The sequence below is a fragment of the Coregonus lavaretus genome (genome assembly GCF_964263955.1).
Source record: "Coregonus lavaretus genome assembly, chromosome: 7".
Taxonomy (NCBI): Eukaryota; Metazoa; Chordata; class Actinopteri; order Salmoniformes; family Salmonidae; genus Coregonus; species Coregonus lavaretus.
In genome coordinates, this window is record NC_139994.1 from 12,437,216 (window position 1) to 12,455,459 (window position 18,244).

The 18,244-nt window shown below is 43.8% G+C and overlaps 1 protein-coding gene across 1 annotated transcript in view; it reads left to right on the plus strand.

Annotated features, from left to right (window-relative positions):
* dennd3a (DENN/MADD domain containing 3a) overlaps positions 1 to 18,244 on the plus strand; it is a 51,768-nt gene that overhangs the window by 17,104 nt on the left and 16,420 nt on the right. Inside the window, exons 2-15 of the mRNA XM_084166100.1 lie at positions 7,647 to 8,070; positions 8,454 to 8,754; positions 9,070 to 9,185; positions 11,575 to 11,705; positions 11,931 to 12,042; positions 12,298 to 12,417; positions 12,712 to 12,930; positions 13,283 to 13,294; positions 13,582 to 13,697; positions 14,051 to 14,206; positions 14,793 to 14,889; positions 15,032 to 15,135; positions 15,607 to 15,791; positions 17,421 to 17,948. Coding sequence (XP_084022226.1) covers positions 7,990 to 8,070; positions 8,454 to 8,754; positions 9,070 to 9,185; positions 11,575 to 11,705; positions 11,931 to 12,042; positions 12,298 to 12,417; positions 12,712 to 12,930; positions 13,283 to 13,294; positions 13,582 to 13,697; positions 14,051 to 14,206; positions 14,793 to 14,889; positions 15,032 to 15,135; positions 15,607 to 15,791; positions 17,421 to 17,948 — 2,278 coding nt within the window. The 5' untranslated portion in view covers positions 7,647 to 7,989. The remainder of the gene's footprint in view (positions 1 to 7,646; positions 8,071 to 8,453; positions 8,755 to 9,069; positions 9,186 to 11,574; positions 11,706 to 11,930; positions 12,043 to 12,297; positions 12,418 to 12,711; positions 12,931 to 13,282; positions 13,295 to 13,581; positions 13,698 to 14,050; positions 14,207 to 14,792; positions 14,890 to 15,031; positions 15,136 to 15,606; positions 15,792 to 17,420; positions 17,949 to 18,244) is intronic.

Below are 18,244 nucleotides of genomic sequence, written 5' to 3' on the forward strand. Positions count from 1 at the left end.
TGCCCTAATCAGGGTACGCACCCAATTCATATGGGTCCGGCAGATTTCTCAAATGTCCGGTATATTAAAATGTTGCCGGTCAAATGTCCATCACCACTCACATTATCCTATCGGAAACCCTGTACAGTGCATAGCCTATGTCTTACTTGTCAACATTTGGACAGATCACTATTATGAAACTGCACCTTGAATCCTTTCTTACAGGCAGAACTGTGAAGTTTTGCCTAAATGTTTTTTATCCTAAAGTGTGAATTCTGAAAGAGAATAACATTACTGCTAGTGTTTTCCATTACACAAGGTTAGGCTACACTTAGCTACAGATTGTATACCAGATGATGTGATATAACCAAAGCAGTGACGTTTTAAGATGAGGACTAAACTCTTTTTAATGAGCATGGCCTTATTTCTATTAGAGCATATTGGATGACTGTCATTACATTTTCATTACATTTTAGTCATTTAGCAGACGTTCTTATCCAGAGCGACTTACAGTTAGTGAATACATCTTTTTATTTTTATTTTTTTTATACTGGCCCCCCGTGGGAATCGAACCCACAACCCTGGCGTTGCAAACGCCATTCTCTATCAACTGAGCTACATCCCTGCCGGCCATTCCCTCCCCTGCCCTGGACGACGCTGGGCCAATTGTGCGCCGCCCATGAGTCTCCCAGTCGCGGCCGGCTGCGACAGAGCCTGGATTCGAACCAGGATCTCTAGTGGCACAGTTAGCACTGCGATGCAGTGCCTTAGACCACTGCGCCACTCAGGAGTAGTGGTCTCATATTCCATTCACCCAGTTCAATGTAACATCGAACAGGTTTAGGCTACTACATGATACAAAAATTTTCCCTATACCCATCATGAGGTTGTTACAACCTAGCCTATGAATGAAAGTTTACTAAGTAGGTCAAGAGAGAAATTAGAGTGATCAAGGTGACAGACGGTGACATTCAATACCGCCTTGCACACTCTTGCCTGCATCTAGCTAATCTAGGGTGTAATCATTAGTCCAACAGTTGCAAACTAGAGTGAGTATTAGACAAATTCAGGTATGTTTATCCCCGTTTCGTTACGTTTGCGTCAGTTTAAGAAACGTTTTTCAACTGACTCGGCGGAATGAATACACCGCTGATCACACATACACAGTTCACTTTTATAGCAGCCACATACAAACAGCATGATCATTTGCTCATTGTATTATTCCTTCTCGCATCTACACGATCTCCTCTCACCTTATCCCTTCAAGAGTTCTGATAGGTTGGAGGATGGCCTCCAGAAGTTGTCATAATTACTGTGTAAGTCTCTATGGAAGCGGGTGAGAACCATGAGCCTCCTAGGTTTTGTATTGAAGTCAATGTACCCAGAGGAGGACGGAAACAAGCTGTCCTCCGTGCTACCCTACAGAGTGCTTTTGAGGCTACTGTAGATCTTCATTGCAAAACAGTGCGTTTTAATAAATTATTCGGTGACATAAATATATTTAGTATAATTTTATCTAAAAAGGATAACTTTTTTTTAAATGTTAATTTAAAAAAGACTTTTATGAAATACACTGATGGTCCTCCCCTTCCTCCACTGAACCAAAGATGAGAATCTATTACTGGGCGTACACATTTTTTGCCTATACCACCTATACTTGCCTACGCCATAGATTTTTCAACTAACCATACTATCTTCGTTCTCTATTCGGCCAAACATGTACAGTTGAAGTCGGAAGTTTACATACACCTTAGCCATATACATTCAAACTCGGTTTTCACAATTCCTGACATTTAATCCTAGTAAAAATTCCCTGTCTTAGGTTAGTTAGGATCACCACTTTATTTTAAGAATGTGAAATGTCAGAATAATAGTAGAGAGAATGATTTATTTCAGCTTTTATTTCTTTCATCACATTCCCAGTGGGTTAGAAGTTTACATACGCTCAATTAGTATTTGGTAGCATTGCCTTTAAATTGTTTAACTTGGGTCAAATGTTTTGGGTAGCCTTCCACAAGCTTCCCACAATAAGTTGGTTGAATTTTGGCCCATTCCTCCTGACAGAGCTGGTGTAACTGAGTCAGGTTTGTAGGCCTCCTTGTTCGCACATGCATTTTCAGTTCTGCCCACAAACTTTCTATAGGATTGAGGTCAGGGCTTTGTGATGGCCACTCCAATACCTTTACTTTGTTGTCCTTAAGCCATTTTGCCACAACTTTGGAAGTATGCTTGGGGTCATTGTCCATTTGGAAGACCCATTTGCAACCAAGCTTTAACTTTCTGACTGATGTCTTGAGATGTTGCTTCAATATATCCACATAATTTTCCTTCCTCATGATGCCATCTATTTTGTGAAGTGCACCAGTCCCTCCTGCAGCAAAGCACACCCACAGCATGATGCTGCCACCCCCGTGCTTCACGGTTGGGATGGTGTTCTTCGGCTCGCAAGCAGCACCCTTTTTCTTCCAAACATAACGATGGTCATTATGGCCAAACAGTTCTATTTGTGTTTCATCAGACCAGAGGACATTTCTCCAAAAAGTGCGATCTTTGTCCCTATGTGCAGTTGCAAACCGTAGTCTGGCTTTTTAATGGCGGTTTTGGAGCAGTGGCTTCTTCCTTGCTGAGCGGCCTTTCAGGTTATGTCGATATAGGACTCGTTTGACTGTGGATATAGATACTTTTGTACCTGTTTCCTCCAGCATCTTCACAAGGTCCTTTGCTGTTGTTCTGGGATTGATTTGTACTTTTCGCACCAAAGTACGTTCATCTCTAGTAGTCAGAACGCGTCTCCTTTCTGAGCGGTATGATGGCTGCGTGGTCCCATGGTGTTTATACTTGCGTACTATTGTTTGTACAGATGAACGTGGTACCTTCAGGCATTTGGAAATTGCTCCCAAGGATGAACCAGACTTTTGGAGGTCTACAATTTTATTTCTGAGGTCTTGGCTGATTTCTTTTGATATTCCCATGATGTCAAGCAAAGAGGCACTGAGTTTGAAGGTATGCCTTGAAATACATCCACAGGTACACCTCCAATTGACTCAAATGATGTCAATTAGCCTAACAGAAGCTTCTAAAGCCATGACATCATTTTCTGGAATTTCAAGCTGTTTAAAGGCACAGTCAACTTAGTGAATGTAAACTTTTGACCCACTAGAATTGTGATACAGTGAATTATAAGTGAAATAATCTGTCTGTAAACAATTGTTGGAAAAATGACGTGTCATGCCCAAAGTAGATCAACTAACCGACTTGCCAAAACTATAGTTTGTTAACAAGACATTTGTGGAGTGGTTGAAAAATGAGTTTTAATGACTCCAACCTAAGTATATGTAAACTTCCGACTTTAACTGTAGCTAATAGAACTAAGGCGTTAGGAAACCCGCTACAAGCATGCAGTAACTTTACAGTGTACAGTCAGTTAGCAGTTTAGCAGTTACACTGGCGGGCCCCGGTGGCAATAAATTAGTAAAACCAAAAGCTTACCTTGACTTGGAAGAGTTCCAGTGTTGTGTTGGATAGTCATAGCCAGCTAGCTAACATAGCATCCCTCTGTTTGAGCAGGGTGTTTTGAGTATGCTGAACTAGTTAGCTGCATTTGCTAGCTAAGTAAGTGAAACTCATTTTCTTTCACTTTCAATCTTTCTCTTGCTTCTCCTTCATTTTTGAAGACATTTGTTCATAACTGTTCAACTATTGTCTTTCTCTCAAGTCAACTACTCACCACATTTTATGCACTGCAGTGCTAGCTAGCTGTAGTTTATGCTTTCAGTAATAGATTCATTCTCTGATCCTTTGATTGGGTAGATATGTCAGTTCATGCTGCAAGAGCTCTGATAAGTTGGAGGATGTCCTCCGGAAGTTGTCATAATTACTGTGTAAGTCTATGGAAGGGGGTGAGAACCATTAGCCTCCTAGGTTTTGTATTGAAGTCAATGTACCCAGAGGAGGACGGAAGCTAGCTGTCCTCCGGCTACACCATGGTGCTACCCTACGGTTTGCTGTTGAGGCTACTGTAGACCTCCATTGCAAAACATTGTGTTGAAATAAAATAGATTCTTCAAAGTAGCCACCCTTTGCCAAGTGTGCAAAGCTGTCATCAAGGCAACGGGTGGCTACTTTGAAGAATCTCAAATATAAAACTTTTGACTGGTACTGTACACACACAGTGCATTCGGAAAGTATTCAGACCCCTTGACTTTTTCCAAATTTTGTTACGTTACAGCCTTATTCTAAAATGGATAAAATTGTTTTTTCCCCTCATCAATCTACACACAATACCCCATAATGACAAAGCAACAACTGAAATATCACATTTACATAAGTATATAGACCCTTTACTCTGTACTTTTGTTGAAGCACCTTTGGCAGCGATTACAACCTTGAGTCTTCTTGGGTATGACGCTACAAGCTTTGCACACCTGTATCTGCAGATCCTCTCGAACTCTGTCACGTTGGATGGGGAGCGTCGCTGCACAGCTATTTTCAGGTCTCTCCAGAGATGCTTGATCGGGTTCAAGTCCGGGCTCTGGCTGGGCCACTCAAAGACATTCAGAGACTTGTCCCAAAGCCACTGATACGTTGTCTTGGCTGTGTGCTTAGGGTCGTTGTCCTGTTGGAAGGTGAACCTTCGCCCCCAGAATGAGGTCCTGAGTGCTCTGGAGCATCAAGGATCTCTCTGTACTTTTCTCCGTTCATCTATCCCTCGATCCTGACTAGTCTCCCAGTCCCTGCTGCTGAAAAACATCCCCACAGCATGATGCTGCCACCACCATGCTTCACCGTAGGGATAGTGCCAGGTTTCCTCTAGATGTGACGCTTGGCATTCAGGCCAAAGAGTTCAATCTTGGTTTCATCAGACCAGAGAATCTTGTTTCTCATGGTCTGAGGGTCCTTTAGGTGCCTTTTGGCAAAATCCAAGCGGGCTGTCATCTGCCTTTTGCTGAGGAGTGGCTTCCGTCTGGCCACTCTACCATAAAGGCCTGATTGGTGGAGTGCTACAGAGATGGTTGTCCTTCTGGAAGGTTTTCCTATCTCCACAGAGGAACTCTGGAGCTCTGTCAGAGTGACCATCGGGTTCTTGGTCACCTCCCTGACCAAGGCCCTTCTCCCCCGATTGCTCAGTTTGGCCGGGCGGCCAGCTCTAGAAAGAGTCTTGATGGTTCCAAACTTCTTCCATTTAAGAATGATGGAGGCCACTGTGTTCTCTTCAATACTGCAGAAATGTTTTGGTACCCTTCCCCAGATCTGTGCCTCAACACAATCCTGTCTCTGAGCTCTACAGACAATTCTTTCGACCTCATGGCTTGGTTTTTGCTCTGACATGCACTGTCAACTGTGGGACCTTATATAGACAGGTGTGTGCCTTTCCAAATCAGGTCCAATCAATTGAATTTACCACAGGTGGACTTCAATCAAGTTGTAGAAACATTTCAAGGATGATCAGTGGAAACAGGATGCACCTGAGCTCAATTTCGAGTCTAATAGCAAAGGTTCTGAATACTTATGTAAATAAGGTATTTATTTCTGTTTTTTATTCCTAATACATTAGCAAAAATGTCTAAACCTGTTTTCGCTTTGTCATTATGGGGTATTGTGTGTGTGATTTTTAGGATTTTTTATTTTATTTAATCCATTTTAGAATAAGGCTGTAACTTAACAATGTGGAAAAAGGGAAGTGGTCTGAATACTTTCCGAATGCACTGTATATGCTGTTTTTTGTTTTAAAATTTGATCCAAAAGATTAGGCAGAGACTATTAAAGTATAATAATAATAATATTTAATCAAGCAGCTGCAGGGGAGCTCTGTCTCTGGGCGAAGCCAAGGAAGAAAATATAAGTACAAGTGGTTACCTGTTCCTTTTTATATAGTGGGAGGTGATAATACAATCATATTGGTTACACAAGTTATTTTGATAGAAGCAACAGTTCCAGAACACAATGGCCTTGTGTCAGGGTGCAGACATAACAGGAGTCTATGAAATTCAGTTCATCACAGTTCATCACAGATTAGAGCATAAACCTTGAAGTTACAACAACTTACCCCAAATTCTGCCACCACAACTTGTTTATCTGTAATGGTTATGATAAATGAGGCATTGTGCGCCATTAGCATATAGATAAATGCGCACATTTTTCCTCAGTATTTTAATTTTGTATTATTCAAACAGTCAAAACATTTGAAATGCCCATCCCTAATGGAAACTACTTTTTTTGCATATCCCAACTCCCACTGAGACACCCGCAGGGAGTGAGGTCACGGCCGGGGTCGCCATTGTACAGCGGCCCTCGAGCAATTAGCGTTAAGTGCCTTGCTCAAGGGCACAGGGACAGATTTATAAATTTTTCTTCACGTTGTCAGCTCCGGTATTCGAAAACCGCAACCTTTCGGTTACTGGCCCAACGCTCTAAACTCGAGGCTACCTGCCGCCTGTCAAGTAAAAAAGCTCACAGGGTGAAATGGCTGATTTATGATTGACTGTGAGCTTTTTCACGCTTATAGCACATGCTGAAAATATCACAGCATGAAAATGATCATGGGTCAATCTGATTGGTCTGTTTCGCTAGCGTTCCCGGAAGTCTCACAATGTTGCACCTCTGGGTTTAGAAACTCTGTGGCAGAAGCGTGAGCAATTGACCAGTGAGAATTCTCAAGATGAGCGTTTTCACGCTTTGACGTCACAATCACAGCCAGTCATAAGCGTAAAAATCCTCACAATAATAATGGATTGTGAGCTATTTCAAGCTGTGAGCTTTTTATGACACAGCCCCAATTTTGTAGTAGTAGTGTAATTCTTTACATGTTAAATAAAGACTACTAGCACTACATGCAACACAATATTAGGAAGGTGTTCTTAATGTTTTGTACACTCAGTGTAAATAACTGATGTAGGCTATATCTGTCTGACATCTTCAAGTGGACAGAAGAATTCAGACAGATTGTAATTTACAATCTGAGGCTTCAGAACACAGTCCGCAGAGGAATGTTTAACGTCGGTTATTTATTCTGAGGAAGAACTCTACCTAGAAATCTTCACTCCCAGCTCCTTTATGGAACCTACATCAGTGAGTCATCAGTGAAGGCCTATCTCTTCTCTACCATAGCCAACAGCAGAGGAAAATAGGCAGGCAAAGTGATAAGTTATGGGGAAAACATGTCTTAGGTCAGCGTTTCCCAAACTCTGTCCTCGGGACCCCAAGGGGTGCACGTTTTGTTTTTTGCACTACACAGCTGATTCAACTAATCATCAAGCTTGAATCTGTTTGTGTAGTGCGTAAGGAAAAAAACAAAATGTGCACCCCTTGGGGTCCAGAGGACCGAGTTTGGGAAACACTTTCTTAGATGGTTTATATGAGGTTCAAATCTAAACAGTTCTGGTTTGCATCTAAGTGAAATATCAGGTTTAGACTTTCAGTTAAATCTTTTGCAAGTTACGGTAACAACGGTTACTTGTTTTCCTCCCCTGGGCTTCAGATGCATGTTAAATATTTTAATGATCTGTTTGTGGTTAGCTGCCTGAGTGATCAGGCCCCAACATCTGGTGGGATGACAATATGTTTGTGGGGGTGTAGTGACTACCAGGCCGGCAGGCAAGCATCTCAGTGGCATATAGAATGACTAACCTAACTGACTCATGTCTTTGTCTGTCTGTGTCATTTCCTAGACCTGAAGCCATGGTCTGGATGATTCTACTGAAATGGGCCTTTCCTTTAGGTGGTTCTGGTCCAGACGGGTCCTGTAAAGGTGAAGAAAGAGGTGGACGAAGCAGGAGACTTATCATTCTGACTCTAATCTGGATGTACGGACTGTAGACAGAAACCATTGTTTTACGTCAGATAGTGTGAGACTGTCCACACTAGGTTGATCTTACGTCGTGTAGGAGGAGTGTTACGAAGGAGTGACGCAGCCTGTCGGACTCAGAACAGAAGACAATGCTGTAACCAGACAGCCTGGTAGTGTCTGTCTATCTGTGGTATCTGGCCAGCTCTGCTGTCCTCTAGGCTCTGATGGCAGATATTCCCTCTGGACTGCTGGAGGCTTGTGTGGTGGTTGGAGCAGCCAGCGATAAAGTCAGGGAACTCCATCAGGTAGGTACTGCTGACTCAATCAATGGACTAACACATGGTGGGGACATACACTGTTGTTTTTGCAACACATTGATTATTGTGGGCTTAGGCTACAACCACATCATATCAATCATATACTAAGAACACTGGTATAGTGGTTAAGACCGTTGGGCCAGTACCCGAAAGGTCGCTGGTTTGAATCCTGGAGCGGACTAGGTAAAAAATCTGTTGGTGTCCTTGAGCAAGTCATTTAACCCTAATTCCTCCTGTAAGTCGCTCTGGATAAGAGTGTCCGCTAAATGACTCAAATGTAAATGTAAGAAACATACTTATACACATCATATGTAGCCCTATATATGATATAAGTTATGTTAGATATTGAAAATGTTTCCCCTTCCTGCCAGTCCCATCAGCAGGGTAAAATCAAAGAGCTCCCCCTGTTGGAGGCAGAGGTACTACAGGTTCACGCCCCACCCTTCGTGACCAAGGAGAGTGCGAGTAGCGAGACCCAGGGTCAGGGTCACGCCCCGGCCTTCCGCAGGGTCCAGGGGAGGCGCTCCTTCATCAAGAAGAAGAAGGAGAGGGCTAGAACAGCTAACGGAGAGACAGCCAAGGGTTGCGATGGAGGGGGCGGCACCACCACAGAGGACATCAGTGTCCCCAAGGACCTGGACCTCATCGCCCTGCCTCAACTCTGCTTCCCAGGTGACACAGCGTGATGTCTAGAAGTCACCATTTTGATTTAAAGTAGAACCATGCTAGTGTAATAGCTAGAAAGGATGGATGAAAACTAGCTGTCTAGCTAAGTCCCATTACACCTTAGTATTGAGATGTTGATTACTGTACGATATCCCTGTCTAGTAAATTATATCCATCAAATTAGGACAAAACACGGCACATTACAGTATGAGCTGATTATCTACGTTCTGATTATCACACACGACTATATATGAAGCAGTGATGTGATTCCTCTTGTCATGCTTATATGAGATCTTGTGTCGGTTTTCTTCCATTGATCAGGTGGTCTTCAGATAGCCAGCGAGCAGAGAGAAGACTCATACCATTACCTGGTGTTTACTGATGTCTTTGGGAACAGGACACATGCGGTAGTGGTGCAGTACTACAGGCCTATACAGGTGGGACGGCTCACCAGCTGAGCTTTATTCATGCCAACTGGAATGCTTTGGATTCTTGAAAAGTTGTTTATACAAAGGGGCTTACTGTTACATTACCTATATTAGCTAGGTTTAGATCATCAAAAGATGGATTGATTATAAACATGGACATCTGAGGCATTTTAGGGACATGTTTCCTGTTCACTGCTAAGTAGAAGTCTACAAAAAATGCTGGTTGACGTTTATTGGCATGAATCTTGTCCTGGAGGCAGAGCTGATTGATTTCCACTAGATGGGTCAGCTGCAAAGTCAAAATTGGCTATATACAGTGCATTCGGAAAGTATTCAGACCCCTTGACTCTTTCCACATTTTGGTACGTTACAGCCTTATTCTAAAATTGATTAAATTGTTTTTTTCCTCATCAATCTACACACAATACCCCATAATGACAGGTATCTATTTTTTGGGCAAATAAATAAATAACCTGAAATATCACATTTACATAAGTATTCAGTCCCTTTACTCATTACTTTGTTAAATCACCTTTGGCAGGGAATACAGCCTCGATTCTTCTTGGGTATGACGCTACAAGCTTGGCACACCTGTATTTGGGGAGTTTCTCCCATTCTTCTCTGCAGATCCTCTCAAGATCTGTTAGGTTGGATGGGGAGCGTCGCTACACAGCTATTTTCAGGTCTCTCCAGAGTTGTTCGATTGGGTTCAAGTCCGGGCTACTCAAGGACATTCAGAGACTTGTCCCGAAGCCACTCCTGTGTTGTCTTGGCTGTGGGCTTAGGGTCATTGTCCTGTTGGAAGGTGGAGCTTCGCCCCAGTCTGAGGTCCTGAGCACTCTGGAGCATCAAGGATCTCTCTGTACTTTGCTCCGTTCATCTTTCCCTCGATCCTGACTAGTCTCCCAGTCCCTGCCGCTGAAAAACATCCCCACAGCGTGATGCTGCCACCACCATGCTTCACCGTAGGGATGGTGCCAGGTTTCCTGCAGACGTGACGCTTTGCACTCAGGCCAAAGAGTTCAATCTTGGTTTCATCAGACCAGAGAATCTTGTTTCTCATGGTCAGAGTCCTTTTAGGTGCCTTTTGGCAAACTCCAAGCGGGCTGTCGTGGTCCTTTTACTGAGGATTGGCTTCCATCTGGCTACTCTACCATAAAGGCCTGATTTGTGGAGTGCTGCAGAGATGATTGTCCTTCTGGAAGGTTCTTCCATCTCCACAGAAGAACTCTGGAGCTCTGTCAGAGTGACCATTGGGTTCTTGGTCACCTCCCTGACCATGGCCCTTCTCCCCCGATTGCTCAGTTTGGCTGGGCGGCCAGCTCTAGGAAGAGTCTTGGTGGTTCCAAACTTCTTCCATTTAAGAATGATGGAGGCCATTGTTTTGGTACCGTTCCCCAGATCTGTGCCTCAACACAATCCTGTTTCGGAGCTCTACAGACAATTATTTCGACCTCATAATAATAAAATAAGCCTAAGACCTCATGGCTTGGTTTTTGCTCTAACATACACTGTCAACTGTGGGACCTTATATAGACAGGTGTGTGCCTTTCCAAATCAGGTCCAATCAATGGAATTTACCACAGGTGGACTCCAGTCAAGTTATATAAATATCTCAAGGATGATCAATGGAAACAGGATGCACCTGAGCTCAATTTCAAGTCTCATAGCAAAGTGTCTGAATACTTATGTAAATAAGGTATTTATGTTCAATACAGTTGCAAAAATATCTAAAAAAAACTGTTTATTCTTTGTCATTCTGGGGTATTATGTGTAGATTGATGAGAAAAAATATTTTTAATCAATTTTATTAGGCTGTAACATAACAAAATGTGAAAAGTCAAGGGGTCTGAATACTTTCCAAATGCACTGTATCATAAACATTCATGAAAACAAAAATTAGGCTACGGTTAGGGCTCAGCATAAGGTTAGCAGTGTGGTTAGGTTTAAAATCTGATTTTATGACATTGTGGCTGTGCCAACTAGTGACTACCCTGCAGAGCTGCCTCCAGTACACGAGTCATCCCAATAAATGCCAACCTGCACAAAAAATGTAGGTATGTGTATTACCTGCCTGTGTACTGTTTAGAACACATGTCAAACTCATTCCACGGAGGGCCGAGTGTCTGCGGGTTTTCACTCCTCCCTTGTACTTGATTGATGAATTAAGGTCACTAATTAGTAAGGAACTCCCCTCACCTGGTTATCTAGGTCTTAATTGAAAGGAAAAACCAAAAACCTGCAGACACTAGGACCTCTATGGAATGAGTTTGACACTCCTGGTTAGAAGGACATATGACATAGTAGGCCTACAGTCATTTCACCGTTCCAGAGATCCTCATCAGGTCATTGGTCACTGTGGAAAACGTTGATCTCCGATTGGTTGTTTGCTTCCCAGTTCTTTCAGGATGTTGGGCACCAAAATGGCCATCGGTCGTCCTCCAAATCGTCTCGTCTCTACACGGCATATGGTATCTGTGTCATCTCTAAATACCCTTACTACAACGCTCTCAGGGACTGCCTGTCATGGTGAGAACAATTCACTGTTGTCTTACTCCTCTAGGTCTTTGTGTTCAAGTAAATCCTGGAAGAGAATACCAAACAGTACCTGATATCAAAATAAATACAGCCAGATGTGGGCCATCATCATGAAGTGTCAATGATCAGTGATCAGTTAACTCATCTTTAGGCACCTATTGACCTGAATGTTAATGTTTTTACTGTATGGCGTCCCTCTGTCCTCTGTGTGCTCAGTCTCTTGACCCAGCTCAAGCCCAGCTGGATGGGGGACTTTGAGGAGAGGGTGAAGGAGTTTTCAGCCAAGCTGGCGCTGGTGCCCATTCCCCCACCTGGGCAACTTCATGTGGTGAGCCAATTGTCGCTCTCTCCATCCCGCTCTATGATTTACGTGCATTATTAAACCGTGCTATATGCGATACTATATGCCATTTAGCAGACGCTTTTTTAAAGTGCCATGCTCTACCAACTGAGCCATACAGGACAAGATCATGTTTATGGATTATATTGTCATGTATTATTTTGTATTGTTAAGTTGGCAATGTTACACCAGGATAATCTGTGTGTTGTTGATGATCCATGTTGTTCCTCTGTCCTGTCCCAGGTCTTTAACCTCAGGCCTCTCCAGATTGGGCTTCCCTCCCGGGAGGATAAGGACCGGCCGGCTGTTGACCTGGACCTCCATTTGCCTTTCCTGTGCTTTAGACCCCGACAGCTCCTCCAAGTGAGGACAGACAGTATATAGCTGTCCCACACAGCCTGATTATACTGCCTAACCCACTACATTATATTTTATTTCAATGCAGTTAAAGAAAGTCTACTGTAGAAGACAGGGAATGGGATTATGTGCAAATATACAGTATGTTTCTGTCTACCTGTTTGGATTGGTACAAGACGTGTATGTCTCGATATAAATGTAACCGTGTGTGTGTGTGTGTGTGTGTGTGTGTGTGTGTGTGTGTGTGTGTGTGTGTTGTGTGTGTGTGTGCCTGCGTGCCGGTGTCTTTGTGTTGTTCAGATCATTACCAGCCTGTTGACAGAGCAGAGGGTAGTACTGTTCTCCTGTGACTGGGCCCGGCTCACCCTGCTGGCAGAGAGCCTGATGCTCTTCATCCACCCCCTGGTGTGGCAGCACCCCTTCGTGCCCGTCCTCTCACGCCAGATGCTGGACTTCCTCATGGCGCCCACCGCCTACCTCATGGGCTGTCATCTGCACCACTATGAAGAGGTGGCTGCGGTAAGGATGGATTTTCACTTCATGGCCATGCTAGAATAGCGTGATCCAGTATTGATGGTGATGGTTGTAGTGATGGTAATTGTGTTAGTGATAGTGACCTCAACCTGGGGCGGCAGGTAGCCTAGTGGTTAGATAAGTGGGCCTTGAGCAAGGCACTTAACAACCTATAACTGCTCCAGGGGCACTGCACTGTGGCTGACTCATTTTTCCAGCCCCTCTAGGTGTGTGTGTGTCTTTGGGGGTTGGGTTGTGCATAAAGACACATTTCCATTCTCTGTAAGTTAATGGACAATAAAGTACATCTTCTTTTACCTTCCCTTACCTCATGGGCTGCCACCTGCACCACAACAAGGAGGTAGCCGCGGTAAGGAGCACTCACACAATAGTCTGGCAATTTTTCTTGCATCAGTGATTTATTAATTATTTAATACACAGATATATCATGCTTTATTAAGATTTATTATCAGTTTCCACTTGCGTGCACAGTACAGAGGATAATGTGGTTCAATGTCCTAACTGACACTGAGTTAAGAGTCAAGTTCATTTTAGCTTACCCACTTGACTTGGCCCTAATCCGTTGTTCTCCTCCGTCACACTGTATTCTCTAAGAGGGGCAGTGTTGTGTATTTCTGTGTTTTCCCTACATGACAGGAAACGGATGATCTGATCCTGGTTAATATTGATGATGGGACCGTGTCGTCTTCCTGGTCTGATGGGGTTGACCTGCCGGATGTCCCGCTGGCGGCCCGAGAGTGTTTTATAACACGGTAGGACAGGAGACAGGGGCGTGTTCATTAGGGCTCGCCGTAGCAAAATGTTTTGCAACAGAAAATGGAAATGAACATTTCTTATTGTACTGTTCAGGCTGTCCCTTCCTGTTTCAGTCTGTTTTCTTTCGTTTGGTGCCTAATGAATTTGACCTAGAGGACAAGACTCTTGGTTAGTCTGCTGTCTTAAGATATTACAATGTGGATTGTAATGAATAGGGGAAGGGATTTTATGCAGATAAGCGTGCCACATGTTTTCAGAATATTTCACCATGTCGAGCATTGGAATAGAACATGTTTTGTTACCCCTCCCCTTTAAGTGTGTGTGTGTGTGTGTGTGTGTGTGTGTGCAGGGTGGAGGGTCTTCAGGTGCACTATGACCTGGAAGTGTGTCACCTGGGGGCCAGTACAGATGTGAACGAGCTGAGGGCCCAGAGGAAGCAATGGCAGAGGAAACTCAACACACACATCCAGAACATCACTCTGGAACTCATCGTCAACATATTCAGGTCAGCATCATTTATAGAATTGTATTTTACCTTTTATTTTACCGGGCAGGTCCGTTAAGAACAAATTCTTATTTACAATGACTGCCTGGCAAGAGACAAAAGGCATATAATAATAATAATATAATTTAGCAGACGCTTTTATCCAAAGCGACTTACAGTCATGCGTGCATCATTTTTTTTCTTGTATGGGTGGTCCCGGGGATCGAACCCACTACCCTGGCGTTACAAGCGCCGTGCTCTACTAGCTGAGCTACAGAGGACCACATCAAATCTATACTGTGTTGTTATTCACTGTCGTTCACTATGACTTAAAATGTACTGTACATAATTAAAATAATATTATTACATAGTTGTTACAATATTATAACCTAATTTACATGCTTTAATTATGTAACTTTGATAATTGAGACTCAAATTGAGCATATCTAGATATACATATCTAACGCTGTTAGTTATCATATTAAATCCTGCTTTATTACAACCAATACAATTGCAATTCCCTGTGCAAAATCACAGCAATTTCCTGTAAAATATCAGGACAGGAAAGCTAATCTAGTGATTATTACCCCCCCAACCACCACTACAGAGAAGTTCACGATCACCTCAACTATGAGCACAGAGTCTTCAACAGTGAAGAGTTCCTTAGGTCTAGAGAGCCAGCAGACCAGCCATTTTACAAGAAGGTATGACACAAATCCTGGTCTGTCTGTTCAGTGAGATGTCAATCTCTGTTTGACTTTGAACCTACAAAGTTTGGGGCAATATTTGCTGTCCAGCATGTGATCCAATTGGAAGTGAATGCAGTGTATTTTGTCTTCTTTGCAGGTGTTGGACACACACATCTTCCACTCATTCCTACGGGATCGTCTGAACAGGAAGATGGACGCGTTCACAAGCATGGAGCTGAGTACTCGGACAGAAGCTTACAGGTGAGAGGGAAGATGAGAGTTTGGCATAAATATTTACCTTTTAAACTAGTAAGAGTTTATTTTGACCTTGCAAATGGACTTAGTTTCAATAGGATTTCAATTTGGTTAAATGTTTTGTTTTTGCCCTAGCACTAACACACTTGATTCAACTCATCAACTCCTCATCAATCCTTTGCTTAGAATCAGGTGTGTTAGTGGTACGGCAAAAACAAATTTGCACCCCTTTGGGTTCCCAGGACTAGGTTTGGTAAACAGTGCAGTACTGTATCTTCAAATTCACATCCTGCTATAAGCACAGCCTTTCCCCTGATGTCTGTCCTCGCTCCGGGGTGACGTTTCCCCTAGGTGCAGATCTAGGATCAGCTTCCCCTCCCCCAATCCTAACCTTAACCATTAGTGGGGAAATGCTAAACTGACCCAAGATCAGCATCTAGGGGCAACTTCACCCTCCACCTCTGGCCTCTTCCCCAGGCTGAGGTCCATGACAGAGTCTCCACGGCGGCCCACCATGCAGGAGCTGGCCCGTAAATACACCAGCCCAGAGAGCCGGCTCAGCAAGAGGCTGGGGGCCAGCCTGCCCAACCTGGAGGAGGGTGTGGGGTCTCTGGTGGGGCCCCTAAGGCAGACCTCCTTCAAGAAGATTCAGGTGGACAGCGGTAGGTTCAGGTGGACAGCGGTAGGTTCAGGTGGACAGCGGTAGGTTCAGGTGGACAGCGGTAGGTTCAGGTGGACAGCGGGAGGTTGTAGGTTCAGGTGGACAGCGGTAGGTTCAGGTGGACAGCGGTAGGTTCAGGTGGACAGCGGTAGGTTCAGGTGGACAGCGGGAGGTTTAGGTGGACAGCGGTAGGTTCAGGTGGATGGTGCTTGTTGATGCCAATAGTTATATTTCTTGATTTCTGAACAATTAGATTGAGTGTTAATTGGTTGAGGTAAAGATCTGCATACGCAGTGGTTCCACCCCAGGATCTAAGTTAAGAAACCCTGTTGTAGTTGACCACTACCAAACATTGTCTATTATATTGACAAGATAGTCAAGTGACTGCTCTAACAATGGAAATGCATGTCCTCAAAGATGGACGCTAGGCAGGAGGCGAGATCAGGTGGGACCTTTCTAGCCAATGAGAGGGCAGATACACATGTGAACAACAGGCCATAGAGATAAATAGAGGACTCATCTTTGTGTCTGTGCCATTATAGTGTCTGTGATAGCATGGGCATTTTAAAGTAATACATTCTCTTCATTGGCTGATTTCTCCCAACTTCTAGGAATCCCCACCCAGTTGACTACTTGGTGGAATGGTGGAAGCCCTCAATGGCAATGACCATGCTAAAACGGGTTATATCCATGATGAGTCCTCTATCTACCTCTATGACAACAGGCACACTTTTATATCAGTGTATTCGTAACAACCTAACCATTACGAAACTTCTATTAGATCAAATAAGCCTCGCATAGCAAATTAGCAATTACATTTCTTGATGACCAAATTTGACAATCATTGATCTCCATAAAAATCTGAACTTCGTGGGCTTATTTTGGTGGAGTAAAACTCCTGCTTCGCCTCGTCCTCTCTGTCACTACCATTGACAGGCAAAGAATATAACTCGGGGGTTTCAAACTCATTCTGCCCGGGGGCCGCACTCGTTCTTCAGAGGTCTGGAGGGCCACACTGAAAATATATTATATTTCCTTGCTGTCAAAACTTGCTACAAATAGTATTCTATCAGTCATTTTTGGAATTTTCAATGCTCCCTGACTGTCTAGTGATTAATTGCGAGCTGGACAGTCAAGAAATTGTATTAAAATAGGTCCATTATCATTTCGATTTGGTTTTAGTCATTTTAAAGTATATTTAAAGTGGTTTACTCAAACCACCCTCGGGCCGGATTTGACACCCCTGATATAACTTATAAATACCTCATGAGCTTGGTTTAACTGTCGTACCCCATCAGAACCCAAAATATAAGCTTGTTTTATTCCAATATTTGTAAACAAAGTAAATGTAAACAAGCACCGTATAGCCTCAAACCATGGTTAAAACTATAATTTGGATATCATGAATGGTCGGTCCTTGCATTCATAGCTCTGTCTCTGAATTTGAGAGTGATTAAAAAATATATCCAGCCCCGTCCATCAGCTTTTTACCGAAACAGTGGTCGGGAGAAAGTTTTGTTATTGTTTCTACTGCTGATTGGCTCTTTTAAGGGTTCCTCTGTAATGAATGGATTTCATCTAAGAAACGCTGATCTTAGTTCTTGAAACCTTTTGTGATATGGTATGATAGGTATGAAGTCTCCCCAGAGGCCAGTGAGATCCTTCAAGCTTCCTGAGTTCCCCCCTCCGCTGGCCTACCACTACGTCCAGAATTACTACCAGGAGATGATCACCCTCCTGGGCAAGGCCATCAGTGGGGCGGCCTCCGAGGACTCCTCTCTCCTGGCCCGCTACCACTATCTCCGGGGCTTCGTCAACACCGTGGCCGGTAAACGCCTGGATGCTCTGGAAGACTTCCAGAACCTCTACAAGACAGACACTGACATCTTCCCTGGCGAGCTGGTCAACGCGCTGGTGGACTCTCTACAGGAGGGCGAACGGGCACAGGTTGACCGCCGACCCGAGATCAAACGCCTGATTAGTCGAGTGAAGAGGGACCATGAGAGGGAGCGGGCGCGCCATGACGACGAAGGTGTCAAACGGTTCCAGCTGCCGAAAAAGCACATGCAGTTGGAGGACTTTGTGAGGCACGTGCAGGAGTCTGGGATTGTCAAGGACCAGGGAACCATTCACCGGCTGTTTGAGGCGCTCACTGTGGGTAAGGAAGTCACACAGACTCCAAGCTTAGAAAGAAGGAAATGAGAGAGGGTAAAGGAGAGAGGGTTGTCTCTCTTGGTGGATGGTTTCTTCTGTTGGTTTTACAGTCATTTAGTAGCCCCTTGTTGTATGGGACTTATCAGGAACATAATCCAATTGATAATACTTGGCCTATACTCCGTAATCACTCCAGTCCCTGTGATTGATGTGTTAATACTTTACTACCTGTAGAGTGAGTGCTCATGCTAATTCATCTGACTATTGAATCTGCTTAATTTCTTATCCTTTACCGATCAG